The sequence below is a fragment of the Littorina saxatilis genome, linkage group LG3, assembly GCF_037325665.1.
Source record: "Littorina saxatilis isolate snail1 linkage group LG3, US_GU_Lsax_2.0, whole genome shotgun sequence".
Classification (NCBI taxonomy): Eukaryota; Metazoa; Mollusca; class Gastropoda; order Littorinimorpha; family Littorinidae; genus Littorina; species Littorina saxatilis.
In genome coordinates this window covers 31,891,052-31,907,055 of record NC_090247.1, presented here as the reverse complement: position 1 = coordinate 31,907,055, position 16,004 = coordinate 31,891,052, and the positions used below count along the sequence as shown (strand labels likewise).

Sequence of the window (16,004 nt, the reverse complement as noted above, 5' to 3'; positions counted from 1 at the left end):
TGCTGCGTATCAGGGAAAAAGTCCCAAGCTAAAGATAGCTTCTCGCTAAGGAAACTTTAGAACTTTGAGAGCTATGAGTAGTAGAAGAAGCTCGTGGTTTAGCGCCAGCTTTAACCGTTTTGCCCGATTGAGAACCAGGTGGGCGAGTCTGCTGGCAGAGCTCTTAGTTTCTCTTTATGTCTAGGATGTCGGCCATTTTGAAAGTCAAACATGGTGGACAAAAGTTCAAAAGACAAGTGGCAAAACCTTCAAAAACGCTAAGAAATCTTCTCGTTATACAAAAAAGAAACGCTCTCACCAATTCCATGGGTGGGAGCCCAAAATTGTTCCAAGACTGAACTTTTTTTAAGGCCGGGGTCCAGGGGCCGCCAAGGCCCCGGCGGGGTCCAGGGGCAGCGCCCTGGTGGGGGGTCCAGGGGGGCGAAGGCCCCCGGCCGAAAACGAATTTTATGAATTTAAAAGGGTTTCTCTGGCCTCTCCTGAGTTTAATTCTGATAAATAAGAACCTTGTTGGAGATACAAAAAGTAACAAAAACTAAAAATTTTAGGGACCTGGCAAGCATTAGAAACAACAAAAAGTGCTCTATCAGTCCATTTGGCATAACACAGTATGAGATGACTATCAATGAGGGCGCAAAAAAAAAAAAAAAAAATAAAAAAAAAATAAAAAATTGTCAAAATTTCTCTGAGACGGAAATCCGTCTGAGACGGAGGAACTCCCACCCATGCAATTCCTGAAGAAGTAAAGAAGGTCGTTGATATGTTACCAAGATTCGATGGCCTTCCCTGAGAGATAGGCCGATGGCTTAAGAAAAAGCCTGAGCACTTCAAAACACGTCATGCAACGTGGGTTGAAGGAAAAGGAATGAGTGTCACCGGTATACATTCTGCGCATGCGCGGTACACCGACAGGGGAGATAACCACTATGGACCATGCCTTATATGGCATGTTGTTTTTGTTTTAGAGTTATCTCCCCATGTTACCATGTAAGAGTGCTTCAATGTCTTAGCAACCAAACGAAGTTATTGCTATTTATGTGAGTTGGGTAAGAATATGTAATTTAAATGAAGATACACACCTTACACACAGAGACACACAAACGCGCATCCCTCACCTTTTTCTGAATCAATGGGGCGCCCTGGTGTATAGTTAGGATCGTCATCATCTTGAGCGGTGTCTGACTCCGACTCCATGCTGTCTTCACTGTTGCCCAGTGCTGCAATGGTATCAATATTATGAAATGATTCCGAAGAACCAACAAAATAAAACTGACGGCTTACCGTCACATTTTTCTGCTTGGACTGAAACAATAAAACGATACCCCAACTCACACAAATACACACAGGCTTATACCTAACACTGGTGTTGCAAAGTCAGACAGAGATGGGAGAATAGATGTGCTACTTTCAATTTCATTTGGAAATGATCACCCCCAACACACACCAATAACAAGTCGCGTAAGGCGAAATTACTACATTTAGTCAAGCTGTGGAACTCACAGAATGAAACTGAACGCACTGCATTTTTTCACAATGACCGTAGTCCGCCGCTTGTGCATAACGGAGTGAAACTGACGAGCCTGTTCAGCGCGGTAGTGGTTTCGCTGTGCTGCATAGCACGCTTTTCTGTACCTCTCTTCGTTTTAACTTTCTGAGCGTGTTTTTAATCCAAACATATCATATCTATATGTTTCTGGAATCAGGAACCGACAAGGAATAAGATGAAATTGTTTTTAAATCGATTTCGGAAATTTAATTTTGATCATAATTTTTATATTTTTAATTTTCAGAGCTTGTTTTTAATCTAAATATAACATATTTATGTTTTTGGAATCAGGAAATGATGTAGAATCTGATGAACGTAAATTTGGATCGTTTTATATCCAACAAATTTTTTTATTACAATTTTCAGATTTTTAATGACCAAAGTCATTAATTAATTTTTAAGCCACCAAGCTGAAATGCAATACCAAAGTCCGGCCTTCGTCGAAGATTGTTTTACAAAAATGTCAATCAATTTGATTGAAAAATGAGGGTGTGACAGTGCCGCCTCAACTTTTACAAAAAGCCGGATATGACGTCATCAAAAGTATTTATCGAAAAAAAGAAAAAAACGTCTGGGGATATCATTCCCAGGAACTTTCAAATTTCATAAAGATCGGTCCAGCAGTTTGGTCTGAATCCCTCTACACACACACACGCACAGACACACACACATACACCACGACCCTCGTCTCGATTCCCCCTCTATGTTAAAACATTTAGTCAAAACTTGACTAAATGTAAAAACCAACCGAACCCACCTGTAACAAACACCACCATCACAAATCAAACAAAGCAGAAGATGCTGTTGTTGCACATACACACTATGTATACTTGCAAGGCCACTCGGTACAGAGAAGGTGACCCTGTCAGTGTCATCCAAATACGAAGAATGTGCAGACAATCAATTTTAATCACCCTATCATATAGGTAACCATAATCTGACTTCATGGGAAAAGTGCCGACAATCTTAGATTCAAACTCACCACATATATCAGTCACCGATTCAAACTCACCAGACATATCAGTCACCCAGTCCGACTCAGGCCCTCGAGGCGTCCATTCAGTCTCTGCCGTTCTCACACTCTCAGTAGTCTCAGAATCTGGCTCGTCCACTGATGGTCGCTCTTGCTTCACGTCCACGCTTTTTGTCGACGATGACGGGGAGTCCACTGGCACCAGAGGGATGGACAGGGGCCGCATGTGCGACTGGGAGCCTGATAGTGGTGCCCCTTGTGGACTCGTGAGTCGATCGCCAGTTGAGGCTGACGCAGTGTCGCAGCCAGAGTCGTAGTCTGATGAAATGTGTTGAAGGAAGGGTTCTGGTAACAAAAATCATTGCTTTAGTTTAGAGAAAAAAAGAAAAAGAAAATTCCAGGAGGATACACTGAAAAAAAATGAAAAAAATCCATGAAATTGTGGGGAGAAGAGGACCAAAAAAAAAAAAAGGTTGAAATTACATTCAAAATAGTGCAGTAATATACACATCTCAGCACATTTACAGGTTTTTCATTTTTACATATCACAGAAATGTGAAAGTTTGCAAAAAAAACGGGCGCCCTGCACGAAAAAGGAATACGGATTACACTTTGAAAATGTACGACTTTGTACAAATAAAAATAAATCCACTAAAAGAAAAAATGTTCCTAAATAAAAGTAGTCACGTAACCAGCGTTATATTACCCATTCTGCAAAGCAGAGCTTGCTACCAAGAATCTTTCTTCCCACAGAAACTGGCCAGCCTCTTGTAGAATTCACTGTATGTTATTTAGTCAAACTAAGCATTAAAACAATCTGATAACTGCACATCTGTATGAACAAAATCTGTCAATCACAATATGCACCGCCCCTAGAAGTAGAAAGAAATGTTAGTTGTAACCACACACACACCAAATATAACTAATTAATCATTTAATCAATTAGGAACAGGCAGGTCAAATGACTGATCATGATGTTTTTCTCATTGTTGTTGCTTTTAAAAAAAATCCAAATGAGCAAAATGTTTATCATTCTGAATCTATTTTTTCAATAAAACTCACTTGTTTCTATGACGACACTTTCAGGCCCAACCAAGCTGGCAGAGCTGGGACTGGGCGTTCCGCGGGAGTGTGACGAAGCAGACCCGCTCCGCTTTCGATACGCCTCCAAACCTCCGTGACCCCCCATGCCCTGGGGAGCTAAAAATGTCTCTGACGCCTCACTGGCAGCAGCTTCCGTCGATTCGTGAATCACATTAGTCGCCATGTTGACTTCAATGTCACCGGGATCTTTTTTCACAGTGCGGTGACGATAATCACCGCCAGGCATGGGATAAGAGTTTGCTCTGTCATCCGTTGGGGTACCCCCCCTGTGTGACTGTGAGGGGTACCCATGGCTGGACCCGGGTGGAGGGAGGGAGCTGTTGCTGGGAGCTTGGCTACTGCTGGCTGGAGGGTAGGAGGAGCTAGGAGGGTAGGTGCTGGCCCCAGGGGGGTAGGCGCTACTTGTTGTAGGGTAGGTGCTGGTACCATGGGGGTGGTGGGGGCTAGAACCATGGGGGTGGTGGGGACTGGTACCATGGGGGTGGTGGGGGCTGGTACCATGGGGGTGGTGGGGGCTGGTACCATGGGGGTGGTGGGGGCTGGTACCATGGGGGTAGGCGTTACTTGTTGAAGTTGGATGGGTACTACTACTAGTACCATGGGGGTGGTGGGTGTTGTTGCCTGGAGCTTGGGTGCCTGGCTGCTGGTTGAAAGCCTGCAGTTCTGACACCAACGCACTGAACTCACCACCCTCACCGCTGCCTCCAGCACTGTTCTGAGACACGGCGCCAGTCTGGGTGTGACTGGGCGAAAACTGAGACGAGAAGGGCTGTGGCTGAGAGGTCGGGGGCATCCCATGGGGCTGCGTTGTGGTGGGCGGAGGATGCTGGTTGAAAACATCAAACACGTTCCCAGAGTGACCGGCAGTGCTTGTGGTCGGAAGAGGAGAGGACAAAGGGCCGGCGGTCGGCGTGGAGACGGTTGGGGGTGTCTGGGGGTAAGGAAGAGTGCTGCCACTGACAGGCTGAGACTGAGCGCCAGCTTCAGGAGCAGCGGCAGATTCGCTCCACACCTGTCCGATGAGCAGGCCGGGCTGAGAAGTGTTCATGGGAGCACCGGTAGTGCTGGGAGCAGCACCACTAGTCGCAGATGGTGCACCAACACCGGCTGCGGTCATTGCAATGGCGAGAGGATCCGTTCCTGCTGGTGGTATTTCTCCTCCAGCTGGCTGTTGAACGGTCACAGACATGTCAGTAGACATGACAGGGCCCGAGTCGAAGATGGTATGAGTGGTGACCGGTAGGGGCATGCCACCACTGACCGACACCGGCTGGGCGGTCGAGTGAAAGATGGAGGGGATGGTGGAGGTAGGGGCCGCTCCTGCCATTGACCCTTCCTGACCCTGCCCGGCCATCATATTCATAGGCTGACCCGCGGTTGACATGCTTGTCGGTTGACCAGCGGTCATGGCCACACCCATGCTGGTGGAGGGCCCGGCAGTCAAGGGGCCGGACATTGTGGTTGGCTGACCGGACTGGGTGTAGGGTGGCATGTAGCGCTGGGGGGCCATGTGGGGTGGCTGTTGCTGTTGGTGGTGGGGGGCGACCTGGTGAGGAGGGTAAGGATAGCCTGGCTGCTGGCCTGGCATTGTCACACCTGAAATATGATCATGAAGGCAAAATCAGTTTGCAGGCTTCAAAAAGGGACAGACAAATTATGCACGAACTAGGAAAAATAACCCCGGGCTGCAGGTCTCCCGCTGATTAACACACCTGTCGTATGCTCTACACATTAGTTCCCAAGCTTAAAAACAAACACACACACACACACACAGTTACATCCAGCTGCTAGCTTGATACGGCTTGTGACATACACCCAACACCAAATTCAATGCTTCAAAAACAAACTATCAAACATTGCCCCTCCCTCCTCCATTAGCTCATGTTGGCAGCAGAACTAGCACCAGCAGGGGGGGGGGTGTGGATTTTTGTCCAAGAGGAAGACTGATAAAGTGATCATTTTAGTTTTTACATTCTGCTTCTAACAGTCTGCACTGTCAGATGATAACATTAACCCTTGGGCTGGTTGTCGGACATATGTCGCGCTACTTTACGTATACTGTCACCTGGTTGTCACGGCATATGTCGCGCTACTGGCTCAGTCTGTTTGGTCGGTTCCGACTACCTTCCATGGATGCGAAAACCTATATGACCGTTTTTCTTTATTTTTCTCTCTGTTAATTCACCAGTGGCTATGTAACATGTGTTACAGAATTGCACCAGTGTAAGGGTTAACTTCAATTAATACAATAATAGTGCCAGTGACATTAACAGTAAGATTGACAACTATAAGACAGAAATTAATGAATTTCATGCATATATTATAAACCCAAAAACCACATGCACACACACATTCACCCCCCCCCCCCCTCCTTTTGTTTCAAATAAATCAACTACAAAAATACTTCTGTTCCACATTTACTTGCCTGGCTGCGCTCCAGCTCTGTTGTTAGGCTGACCAGCCACATACTCCTCCCTCATGAAGGTGACGTCGTTGTCGACAGGGTTCATGCTCCTCACACCCTGGGGCTGGGCTCCGCGGGGCTGGGGGTAGTGGGGTTGGCGCATGCGGGGGTTGTATCCAGGTCCCACGTTGAGGAAGTTGCGTGGCTGCCCGGGGTAAGTCAGCCTCTGCCTGTGGAGAAAATGGAGGTGAGACTGCTCTGCAGGAACAGCTCTACAACCAAGGTATGTCTAGAGCTATTAACATTTCGTCATGATAACAATTGTGAGCTAATGCTGTGATGTAGACTGAAGGCTTCAGGTGAGGCTGCTCATCAAGTTTAACCACAGCACAGCTAGAACTATTAACTGTTTCTTTATGGCTTGTGAGCTTAAAACATTTAAGACTGGTATGGTGTAGACTGAAGCTTCCAGTTCCAGTACTTCCAGGTGAGATTTCTTAAGGGAGAAGTTCTACAGCCATAGTACTCAGTAGGGCTATAACTATTACCAGTATCAGCATAAAACATCGTATTGTGGCTTGTTTATTAGATTAAGTAAGCTTAACACTTTGTACCCCACCTATGTCCCCACCTATGTTCACCAAGTTTTTTTTAGCCCATACTAGCTGTGCTGCAGCAGGTCACTCAGAATTGTAGTAACTGTGTAGAAACTGTGTATCAACACGCTGGAATGCAGGCGTTAGATCGACGTTACAGGAAGCGACTGAAGCTAACAGTCTAAGCAGAATGCGGATATGTGCCGAATGAGAGCAGATGCAATGTAGTGACTGTGTGTACGGATATCCGTACCTGGTCAGATAGAACCATATGAGTGGGTACAGATATCACGGCTCAGAAATGGCGTCGAACTCCACCCTTACCCCATTCAAACGCCCCACACGCTCAGTTGTGGTTTATTCTACCTTTGAAAGTACTGACACGGGGTGCAGATATGAATAAAGTTACTATTCTGGTAGAAACCGAAAGGTTTGGTGACTTTGTTTTCGAGCAAGGCGCAATAGTAGAGTGAATTTACGTCGATTTTCGGGCCGGAAGTTGGGACACTTTTTTACTTGGTGTCGAAACGTCGTATTTGCGCGTCCTACACACACTGCTTGGATAAGAACTTGATGAAGATGGAAAGAGAAGGTGTTAGTTATTGTTTACATACTGCACGATAACCAGTACCTCACCCCAACAGTCGGCTGAGATCAAGTTTAGATCCAACGGCGAGTGTGTTACTTTTCGTGTTAGGAGTCACGTAGGCAGTTTTGGCTTTTGCCGCGCTTTTAATAATGATGACAGACGTTGAACTAAGCGATAAACTTGGACAAGAAAGAACAATCTACTACCAAAAAAAAAAATTATGCACAAACACAGAAGACAAAGCAATGAAAATAAGTCTTAAGTTCGTTGTTGTGTACTATCGTGTTACCACAAAAAGTAACAACGTAAATCAAAGTTATTTATCGACATGTTCCTGACTTCCAACGGTGGAAACAACTGTTCTATCGTCTGCTACAAAGTTGCATTCACTGTCTCGAACTGAGAACTCAGTGTGGCATGGAGGACATGGACGATAACGGCCAAGGGAAGAACCACTGGTTTTTCGTTGTCTGTAACACACTCACTTGCAGTTTGAAACACTGTTATTTTCACTAAATAACAACTTACTTCCTTTTTTTTCATCTGAAAGCTAGAAGTGTTATTGTGATTTGTTTTGATAAAATTTGCATTTTTTAGGACAAAGATTTTTCTTTATTTTGATTTTTAAAGACATCTGTTTGAGACGATTCAACCAATTTCCCAAGTTATTCAGCTTTCATGTCATTGCATGTGTTTTTTCTGGCCTTTTCTATAGTCTTTCCATACAGTCCTTGTGCTTTGTTTTCATGCCATTTTAATGAAATAAATGACAGGAAAAAGAAATATATGTTTTTTTACGTTGTGTGTGTTACACACCACTCGCACATCGTGAGAGGTAACACACTCCAATAGTTTGTACAGTTATCTTGAAAATTATTTAAATCTTGCTGGAACAAAGTAAGGAATGAATCAAGTAAACAGAAAATGATGTCTGCGTTTATTGTTTTGAATTAGAGGGGTTTTTTTAGGAACAGTGTTGAGTGTGTTACTCACACCACTCGCACATCGTGAGAGGTAACACACTCCAATAGTTTGTACAGTTATCTTGAAAATTATTTAAATCTTGCTGGAACAAAGTAAGGAATGAATCAAGTAAACAGAAAATGATGTCTGTGTTTATTGTTTTGAATTAGAGGTTTTGTTTTAGGAACAGTGTTGAGTGTGTTACTCACACCACTCACACATCGTGAGAGGTAACACACTCCAATAGTTTGTACAGTTATCTTGAAAATTATTTAAATCTTGCTGGAACAAAGTAAGGAATGAATCAAGTAAACAGAAAATGATGTCTGTGTTTATTGTTTTGAATTAGAGTTTTCTTTTTTTAGGAACAGTGTTGAGTGTGTTACTCACACCACTCGCACATCGTGAGAGGTAACACACTCCAATAGTTTGTACAGTTATCTTGAAAATTATTTAAATCTTGCAGGAACAAAGTAAGGAATGAATCAAGTAAACAGAAAATGATGTCTGCGTTTATTGTTTTGAATTAGAGGTTGTTTTTTTTTAGGAACAGTGTTGAGTGTGTTACTCACACCACTCGCACATCTTGAGAGGTAACACACTCCAATAGTTTGTACAGTTATCTTGTTCTGATTTGATTTTTTTTGCAGACTGTCCGTATGAAGTGTGTGGAACTAAGAATAGATTGACTGCTGAAACAGTAATCTTTTCAGTTCTTTGAGAACTTGTTTGAACGTTGTTTTGTTTATTGGTGTTCATGTAACACACACACTTTCCTAGGGTACCTAGATATGCAGATTATTGCTGTCGGAATGTGTCAACAATAGTTTCAATAGTTGTGTAGCAACCATGGTGTCATTCTTACAATTAATTTCACAATTAACTGAATGCACTGAATATGAACAACGTTTTGTTCATGTTATGACAGTGTTTTGTAACACACTCATTGGCGAATAAACAGTATTTTTCTTGATAACTTCAAAATCCGCCTTCAACCTGAAGATTTTTTGTTGGGTTTATCAAGTTTTTTTGTACAGTGTATTGTTTTCATTACCAAGTGGATGGATATATGCTTTATACCTTACAAAATAATGTGAAGTAAGACTTTTTTGGTGAAATGTAACACACTCAGTGTCAAAAGTGAGAAAATCTTCTCTGTATTGTGAATTGGAGCATGGTAGAAGTCATAAGACATCATTGTTAGGTTGTTATGGTTTTGCTCTTTCATTTTTCATTCTTTTGCATGCATTTTTCATGTGAATATCTTGACAGTGTCCTAAAGTTTGATTTTTTTGGTGATATGTAACACACTAATTGGAAACTTTTAGGAATGACTTGACAGATAACTGATAATGGGAATAACTGGTCCGGTATCATTGCTGCATTTCAACTCTTTACTAGGGGAGACCGGGGCTAGTCCGCCCCCGGGGCACATCCGTCTTTGTCTGTTTATTCTTACGTTTGCCACCTTTTAGTCATTCCCACCATGTGGGAGTGGTGTCCCTTCTTCCCGCCATATCCTGCAGAAGTTCAGAGGTTGCTCGCCCATATATCGTGAGCAGCACAGATCACAAAAAGTGTTTTTCTTCATTTTTGTAACATGAATGCATAGGAGTTGACTTAGGTTTTGATGCATTACCTCTGAGAACAAATACTTAGTCTTGGTGTCGAGTGAAAGTGCGTTAATTAAGGTCGAGTTCTGACGAAAGTTTTGCTTCTTCCTTCCCATGTTGTGCTCGTTATCTGGCACTAGAGTTGCCTGCCCCTGCAGGGGCAAGTTCGCCTATTTGTCATGGGGCATGTTCGCCGTAAGCAGTATGTACAACAAATGTTCATGCGCACATAAAAACTGCACATTGATATCAGCTACACATTTGTCTTGATGTAAAATAAAAAAAATCAGTCTTCTAGTTCATCAAACTCGCCAGTTATGCTACCAAAAGCATAACAGTAGCATAAAAGTAGGCGGACTAGCCCCGGTCTCCCCTAACGTAATTTTGTGTTACATTCTTTCGTATTTTGTCATTGGCATTTTTGAACCTAAATATTGAAGGGAATTAAAAAAGCTTTCCCACTAAAGCTTGCCCACTACTAGTCTTGTACCTACTATGGGATGAGAGCGGCGGACTTGCCCCACCCTGTAGGCGGACTTACCCCGACTTGGGGCAAGTTCGCCTACGTTAGGGTAGGTCTACTTAAAGCAGTATGTACAACAAATGTTCATGCGCACATAAAAACTGTCTGCACATTGATATCAGCTACACATTTGTCTTGATGTAAAATAAACAAGTCGCGTAAGGCGAAAATACAACATTTAGTCAAGTAGCTGTCGAACTCACAGAATGAAACTGAACGCGATGCCATTTTTCAGCAAGACCGTATACTCGTAGCATCGTCAGTCCACCGCTCATGGCAAAGGCAGTGAAATTGACAAGAAGAGCGGGGTAGTAGTTGCGCTAAGAAGGATAGCACGCTTTTCTGTACCTCTCTTTGTTTTAACTTTCTGAGCGTGTTTTTAATCCAAACATATCATATCTATATGTTTTTGGAATCAGGAACCGACAAGGAATAAGATGAAAGTGTTTTTAAATTGATTTTGACAATTTAATTTTGATAATAATTTTTATATATTTAATTTTCAGAGCTTGTTTTTAATCCAAATATAACATATTTATATGTTTTTGGAATCAGAAAATGATGGAGAATAAGATGAACGTAAATTTGGATCGTTTTATATTTTTATTTTTTTTAAATTTTCAGATTTTTAATGACCAAAGTCATTAATTAATTTTTAAGCCACCAAACTGAAATGCAATACCGAAGTCCGGCCTTTGTCAAAGATTGCTTGGCCAAAATTTCAATCAATTTGGTTGAAAAATGAGAGCGTGACAGTGCCGCCTCAACTTTCACGAAAAGCCGGATATGACGTCATCAAAGACATTTATCGAAAACATGAAAAAAACGTTCGGGGATTTCATACCCAAGAACTCTCATGTCAAATTTCATAAAGATCGGTCCAGTAGTTTAGTCTGAATCGCTCTACACACACACACACACACACAGACACACACACGCACATACACCACGACCCTCGTCTCGATTCCCCCCTCGATGTTAAAACATTTAGTCATAACTTGACTAAATGTAAAAATCAGTCTTCTAGTTCATCAAACTCGCCAGTTATGCTACCAAAAGCATAAAAGTAGGCGGACTAGCCCCGGTCTCCCCTATTATGTACTTGTTTCTCTTCCCATTACATGTATTTCTAAGGTTTTGTGTGTAAAATAAATAGGAATTTCGCAGTTTTGAATGTCTGTGTTGTGAGACACAGAAAGTTGATTTTTGTTTGAATACATTTTGACATCTTGTTCTGATTTGATTTTTGTTTGCAGACTGTCCGTATGAAGTGTGTGGAACTAAGAATAGATTGACTGCTGAAACAGTAATCTTTTCAGTTCTTTGAGTACTTGTTTGATCGTTGTTTTGTTTATTGGTGTTCATGTAACACACACACATTCCTAGGGTACCTAGATATGCAGATTATTGCTGTCGGGGAATGCCTTTTTTCACAAATGAAGATCAAGGTAGATACTAAATAATGCAGTTAACTTTTATTGTGTAATAGGTTTACTGTTAACTGTATATTAGAAAACAATGTGTGACACGGTGTTATGTAACACACTCCAGTTAAAATTTAAAATGCAATTCATTCCGCAGTAATTGATGAAAATACATTGTTACTGCCCAGACACAACTAAACACATAAACAGTTTTGCTGGACCCCAAAATGGAAAGTAATCCAAGAGTTTGTATTTGTGACTCAAGTGTCCCACAAATTCGACACCTTTTCTGAGCCATGACCATATCCGTACCTGGGAGACAATGAGTTAAAACAGCTTTGAAGTTTGATGGAAACTGAAGCTATCCATTTATCAGGCATGGGAATTGAAAATTGTATAAAAGGCGGAAAATTTATAACTGAAGACGCGAAGCGTCAAGTCGACGGCGCGAAGCGCCTAGCCTTACTAGGGGGGTCCGGGGGCATGCCCCCCCGGAAAAAAAATTTCTCCAAAGAACCCAGATGGTGCAATCTGGTGTCATCTGAGCTCCAAGTTTGCCATTAAATTCTGTTTTTAGAATCAGATTTTTTAGTACAAAAATGTACCAATTTTTGCTTTTTTGAAGAAAAAAAATATATACATGTATTATATGGTTTAAATTTGTAAAAAAATTGATCTTCTTGAGACAAACAGGAAAATGTAACTTGTAACACAATCTGTGCAATCTGGTTTACTTTCAAGACATAAAAGTTCAATAACTGAGGCGGGCGGTAGCAGTGCGTGAACAAAGTACGGAAAGTTTTCGCGGGCTTTTGCGCAAAGGCCAAAGTAACCGGTGCTTTTTTTGTGTGCCTCCCCCCTTTATTTTTTCGGCGGACACTTTTGCATTTTCGGCGGAACAAAAAAAAAATTCGGCGGAAATCCGCCGTTCGGCGGACATATCCCATGCCTGATTTATGTTTCACGTCTAGTCTAGGGGAACAGCTCCATCATGCAAGTACACTCAGAGCATGGATGAAACTATTTGCCACTTCATCCTGAATGTCGACGCAAACATGCTGACGTTAGAAATAGGAGTGTAATGTAGACACAAGCTTTCAGACTGCGCAGTACCCTTGAAAGAGGAACAGCTCCGCAACACCAGCATGGCTAGAAGAACTATTTATCAGAAGTTCATAATGGGCTGCAATCTTAAACAGATAACGCAAAAAGTCATTCTCCAGGTGAGGCTGCTCAAGTCAAGAGGAACAGCTCCACAACTTACAAGCACTAGCACAGTGTGGCTTTATCAATTATTTCATCACTTTTGAGTTTGAAATATTAGGCAAAAAAAGGTGTGGTTACGGTAACATAGCCAAAAAATATAGGGTAGGAAGGTAGGCAATCACTTTTTTTTTTAAACTTTTTTTTCTAATGTGTACAAATTAAACCTACTTGACAGGGAAATAAGTGTGCGACTCGAGCGCTTTCGCTTTCATTGCGTTTTCTGCACTCGTTTTCTTGTTTTTTGTGAGTTTTTTTGACAAATGTAATAAAAAGTTATAGGGTCGGCCCCTAAAAATAGGGTAGGTCGGGTTACCGTAACCACACCTATTTTTTTTTAGGCCTTATTATGTAGACTGAAGCTTTACAAAAAAAGAAGCAAAATCTACCAGTATCTGTGTCTAATAATTTATCATTCGAGAAAAAATACTTTGAATAGGTTTTTAAGTTTGAAAGTTTAATTTTTTTTAAACTGCAAAAAAGGCTGAATCTTATAACATTACAAAATCATTCACCCACAGAGATTATTCTTTAAGATCATTATTTAAATTTTAAATATGAGATGACCAAGACATGTACACGCATTTGTTTTATAATTTAAAGAACTTTACCTGGGTTGATAGGTGTAGCCACCGGGTCTAGGCACGGGGCCGCCAAGGCGAGGGTTGGGTCCGCGTGGCTGACGAAACAGTCCCCCCTGAGCCGGTCCCATACGATTCTGTCCCTGGTGACCCACTGCCGCTCCTCTCTGCTGCATGTGGCCGTGCTGGCCCTGTGACCGTGACGGGCTAGCGCCCTGCTGCTGCTGCTGTCTGTTTCTGCGCCCTCCCTCCGTCCCCACAATAATCACATCGTCCTCATCATTCTTCTTCTTCTTTTCAGATTCTTTCGGAGGGTCTTTTTTGGGAGTCTCTTTCTTCTGTTTCTCAACAGGCTGCGCATGGTAGCTGTTGCTGGTGAATTTTACCACGTTGGCACCGTTCTTGCACACGGATTCGTTGAGCACATAGTCTATTTTCTTGCCTGTGTCAACGTTAAGGTAGATGTGACCAACCAGCTCTACACCGGCGTCAAAGTCCACATAGCTGTGGCACAACGACTGCAAGTACTTTGTGAGGGAGCCGATGAACTTGCCACATGAGTCGTCATCCATGGCTGTGGAGCAATTTGCTCAGTGTGCTAGCTTTGAAACGTCACCACTGGTGTCTGGAGATATTCATAAAAGGAAATAGTATTCAGTTAAAGTTTACAAAAGAACAAAACTGCATACATACATACATGTGCAAGCTTATCTAAAGTTGCATTTTCCGCATTTATTTTTATTTCAATTTTCATGCCTTCTTCATTTCATAAGCAAGCACTGAAACATCTGCAATAAGATTAAAAGCGTATGGTATACATTCGGTATGCAGACCTCGGAACCCCTGTGTTGCACTTGGAGTATTATCAAACAAACTTAGTGTATTTTCAGAAAAAAAGAGTATACATACTCCACACAACATTTGAACATCGATGATTCAAACAATATTATTATTAACATGCTTTGCGCGAGTCCGTTGCACAGTGACTTCAGTAAGCGACCGTACTGATCGTATTTTATACAATCAAGCGTATAAAATACGGCGAAATCGTAAGGGTTCCCAGGTCTGCGTACGTATAGTACATCAAAGTATTTGAATATTTTGAAATATCTTTGAGTGAAGCTCTGACGAATTTACGCAAGAAGGTGCACTTAAGAAGTCTTAACTTTTCAAAATGTTCTGGTCATTACATCAGGGATTTATGCACTGATTGACTGAACGTAATGTATTTACTACTAGTATCATTACTCTGTACTGGCAGTGGCAGTCTGTTACTACTAGTACTAGTAGTAGTACAGTATCGGTGAGGCCCAACTCCAAGGCGCAAGCCCATAAGCACCCCCTGTCAGAATCCACTCCCTCTGTTACCCCCCCCCCCCCCCTCCGCATTAGATTCACCAGCCCCTCAGCCCAGGGCCTGAAATTGAGCGCCACGGCAAATAGCGAAAGCAAAAGCTTGCCTACCAACCCACCACTGTTTTGATTTTCGTAGGTACACTATCCACTTTATCTTTCACTCTAGGGAAATTAGGCGCACCAACCAAAATGAGGATCGTTGCCCTGTACAGGGATTCCCTGACAAAGAAGAAGAAGAAGAAGAAGAAGTAAAAGTAGTAGTAGTAGTAGTACAGTACTACGTCCATTTAAATTTAAAATCAAACCACACAATGAACAACCATGGGCCTGTGCACTTCTGCAGCACAAACGTACATCTACGCTTAACTATTATAGATCTTTATCGTTTATTCACAATGCCAGATACCGGAAACTGTTGAATTACTTCTTAAAAAACGAAAATAATCACTGGGATAGATCTGTACACTTGACCCCAACCGGAAGTTGACATTTCTGTACGGACGTGGGTCAATATGCTTGCATCCCACGTAATAGGTAACGCATTCAAACCACACATGATTTTATTATCCTTACCTGATGCACCAAGATATACCATACAAAACTTCAGGTTGTAATGTGCGTTGTATACCTTTCTTTCGACAAAATGAAACGAGACACATTTTACTCTTGTTTATGCCGCCATATTTGATCCAAGGGAAGATAACTTCCTCATTGTCATATTTGAGTAGAAGAGTTGTCTTTCTTTATTCCCCCCTCTCTCTCTCTCTCTGTGTCTCTGTCTCTCTCTCTCTCTCTCTCTCTCTCTCTCTCTCTCTCTCTCTCTCTCTCTCTCTCTCTCTCTCTCTCTCTCTTTCTCTCGTTTGCTTGTTTGTTTGTTGTTGGTTTTTTTTGTTTCATTTTTTACCTGTTTGTCCTATTGTTCTGCCTTGATTTCATCATCTTTTTTAATACATTTGTATTTGACTCAGATTGCACTAGCTAGTATGGCCTGTGTGTTTGTTTGTTTGTATGTTTGTTGCCTGCTTGGTTTTTTTAATGTTGTTTATGGTCTTTTTATCGTTCCTTGCAT

At 42.1% G+C, this 16,004-nt stretch overlaps 1 protein-coding gene across 1 annotated transcript in view; it reads right to left on the bottom strand.

Moving 5' to 3' along the window:
* The window catches only part of LOC138961173 (uncharacterized), a 41,629-nt gene extending 26,005 nt beyond the window's left edge, over nucleotides 1–15,624 (bottom strand). The window contains exons 1-6 of the mRNA XM_070332773.1: nucleotides 15,509–15,624; nucleotides 13,610–14,204; nucleotides 6,049–6,257; nucleotides 3,582–5,219; nucleotides 2,559–2,864; nucleotides 1,116–1,217 (exon numbers count right to left, since the gene is read on the bottom strand). Of these exons, the coding sequence (XP_070188874.1) occupies nucleotides 1,116–1,217; nucleotides 2,559–2,864; nucleotides 3,582–5,219; nucleotides 6,049–6,257; nucleotides 13,610–14,151 (2,797 nt within the window). The 5' untranslated portion in view covers nucleotides 14,152–14,204; nucleotides 15,509–15,624. The remainder of the gene's footprint in view (nucleotides 1–1,115; nucleotides 1,218–2,558; nucleotides 2,865–3,581; nucleotides 5,220–6,048; nucleotides 6,258–13,609; nucleotides 14,205–15,508) is intronic.
* Nucleotides 15,625–16,004: the final 380 nt, after the last annotated feature.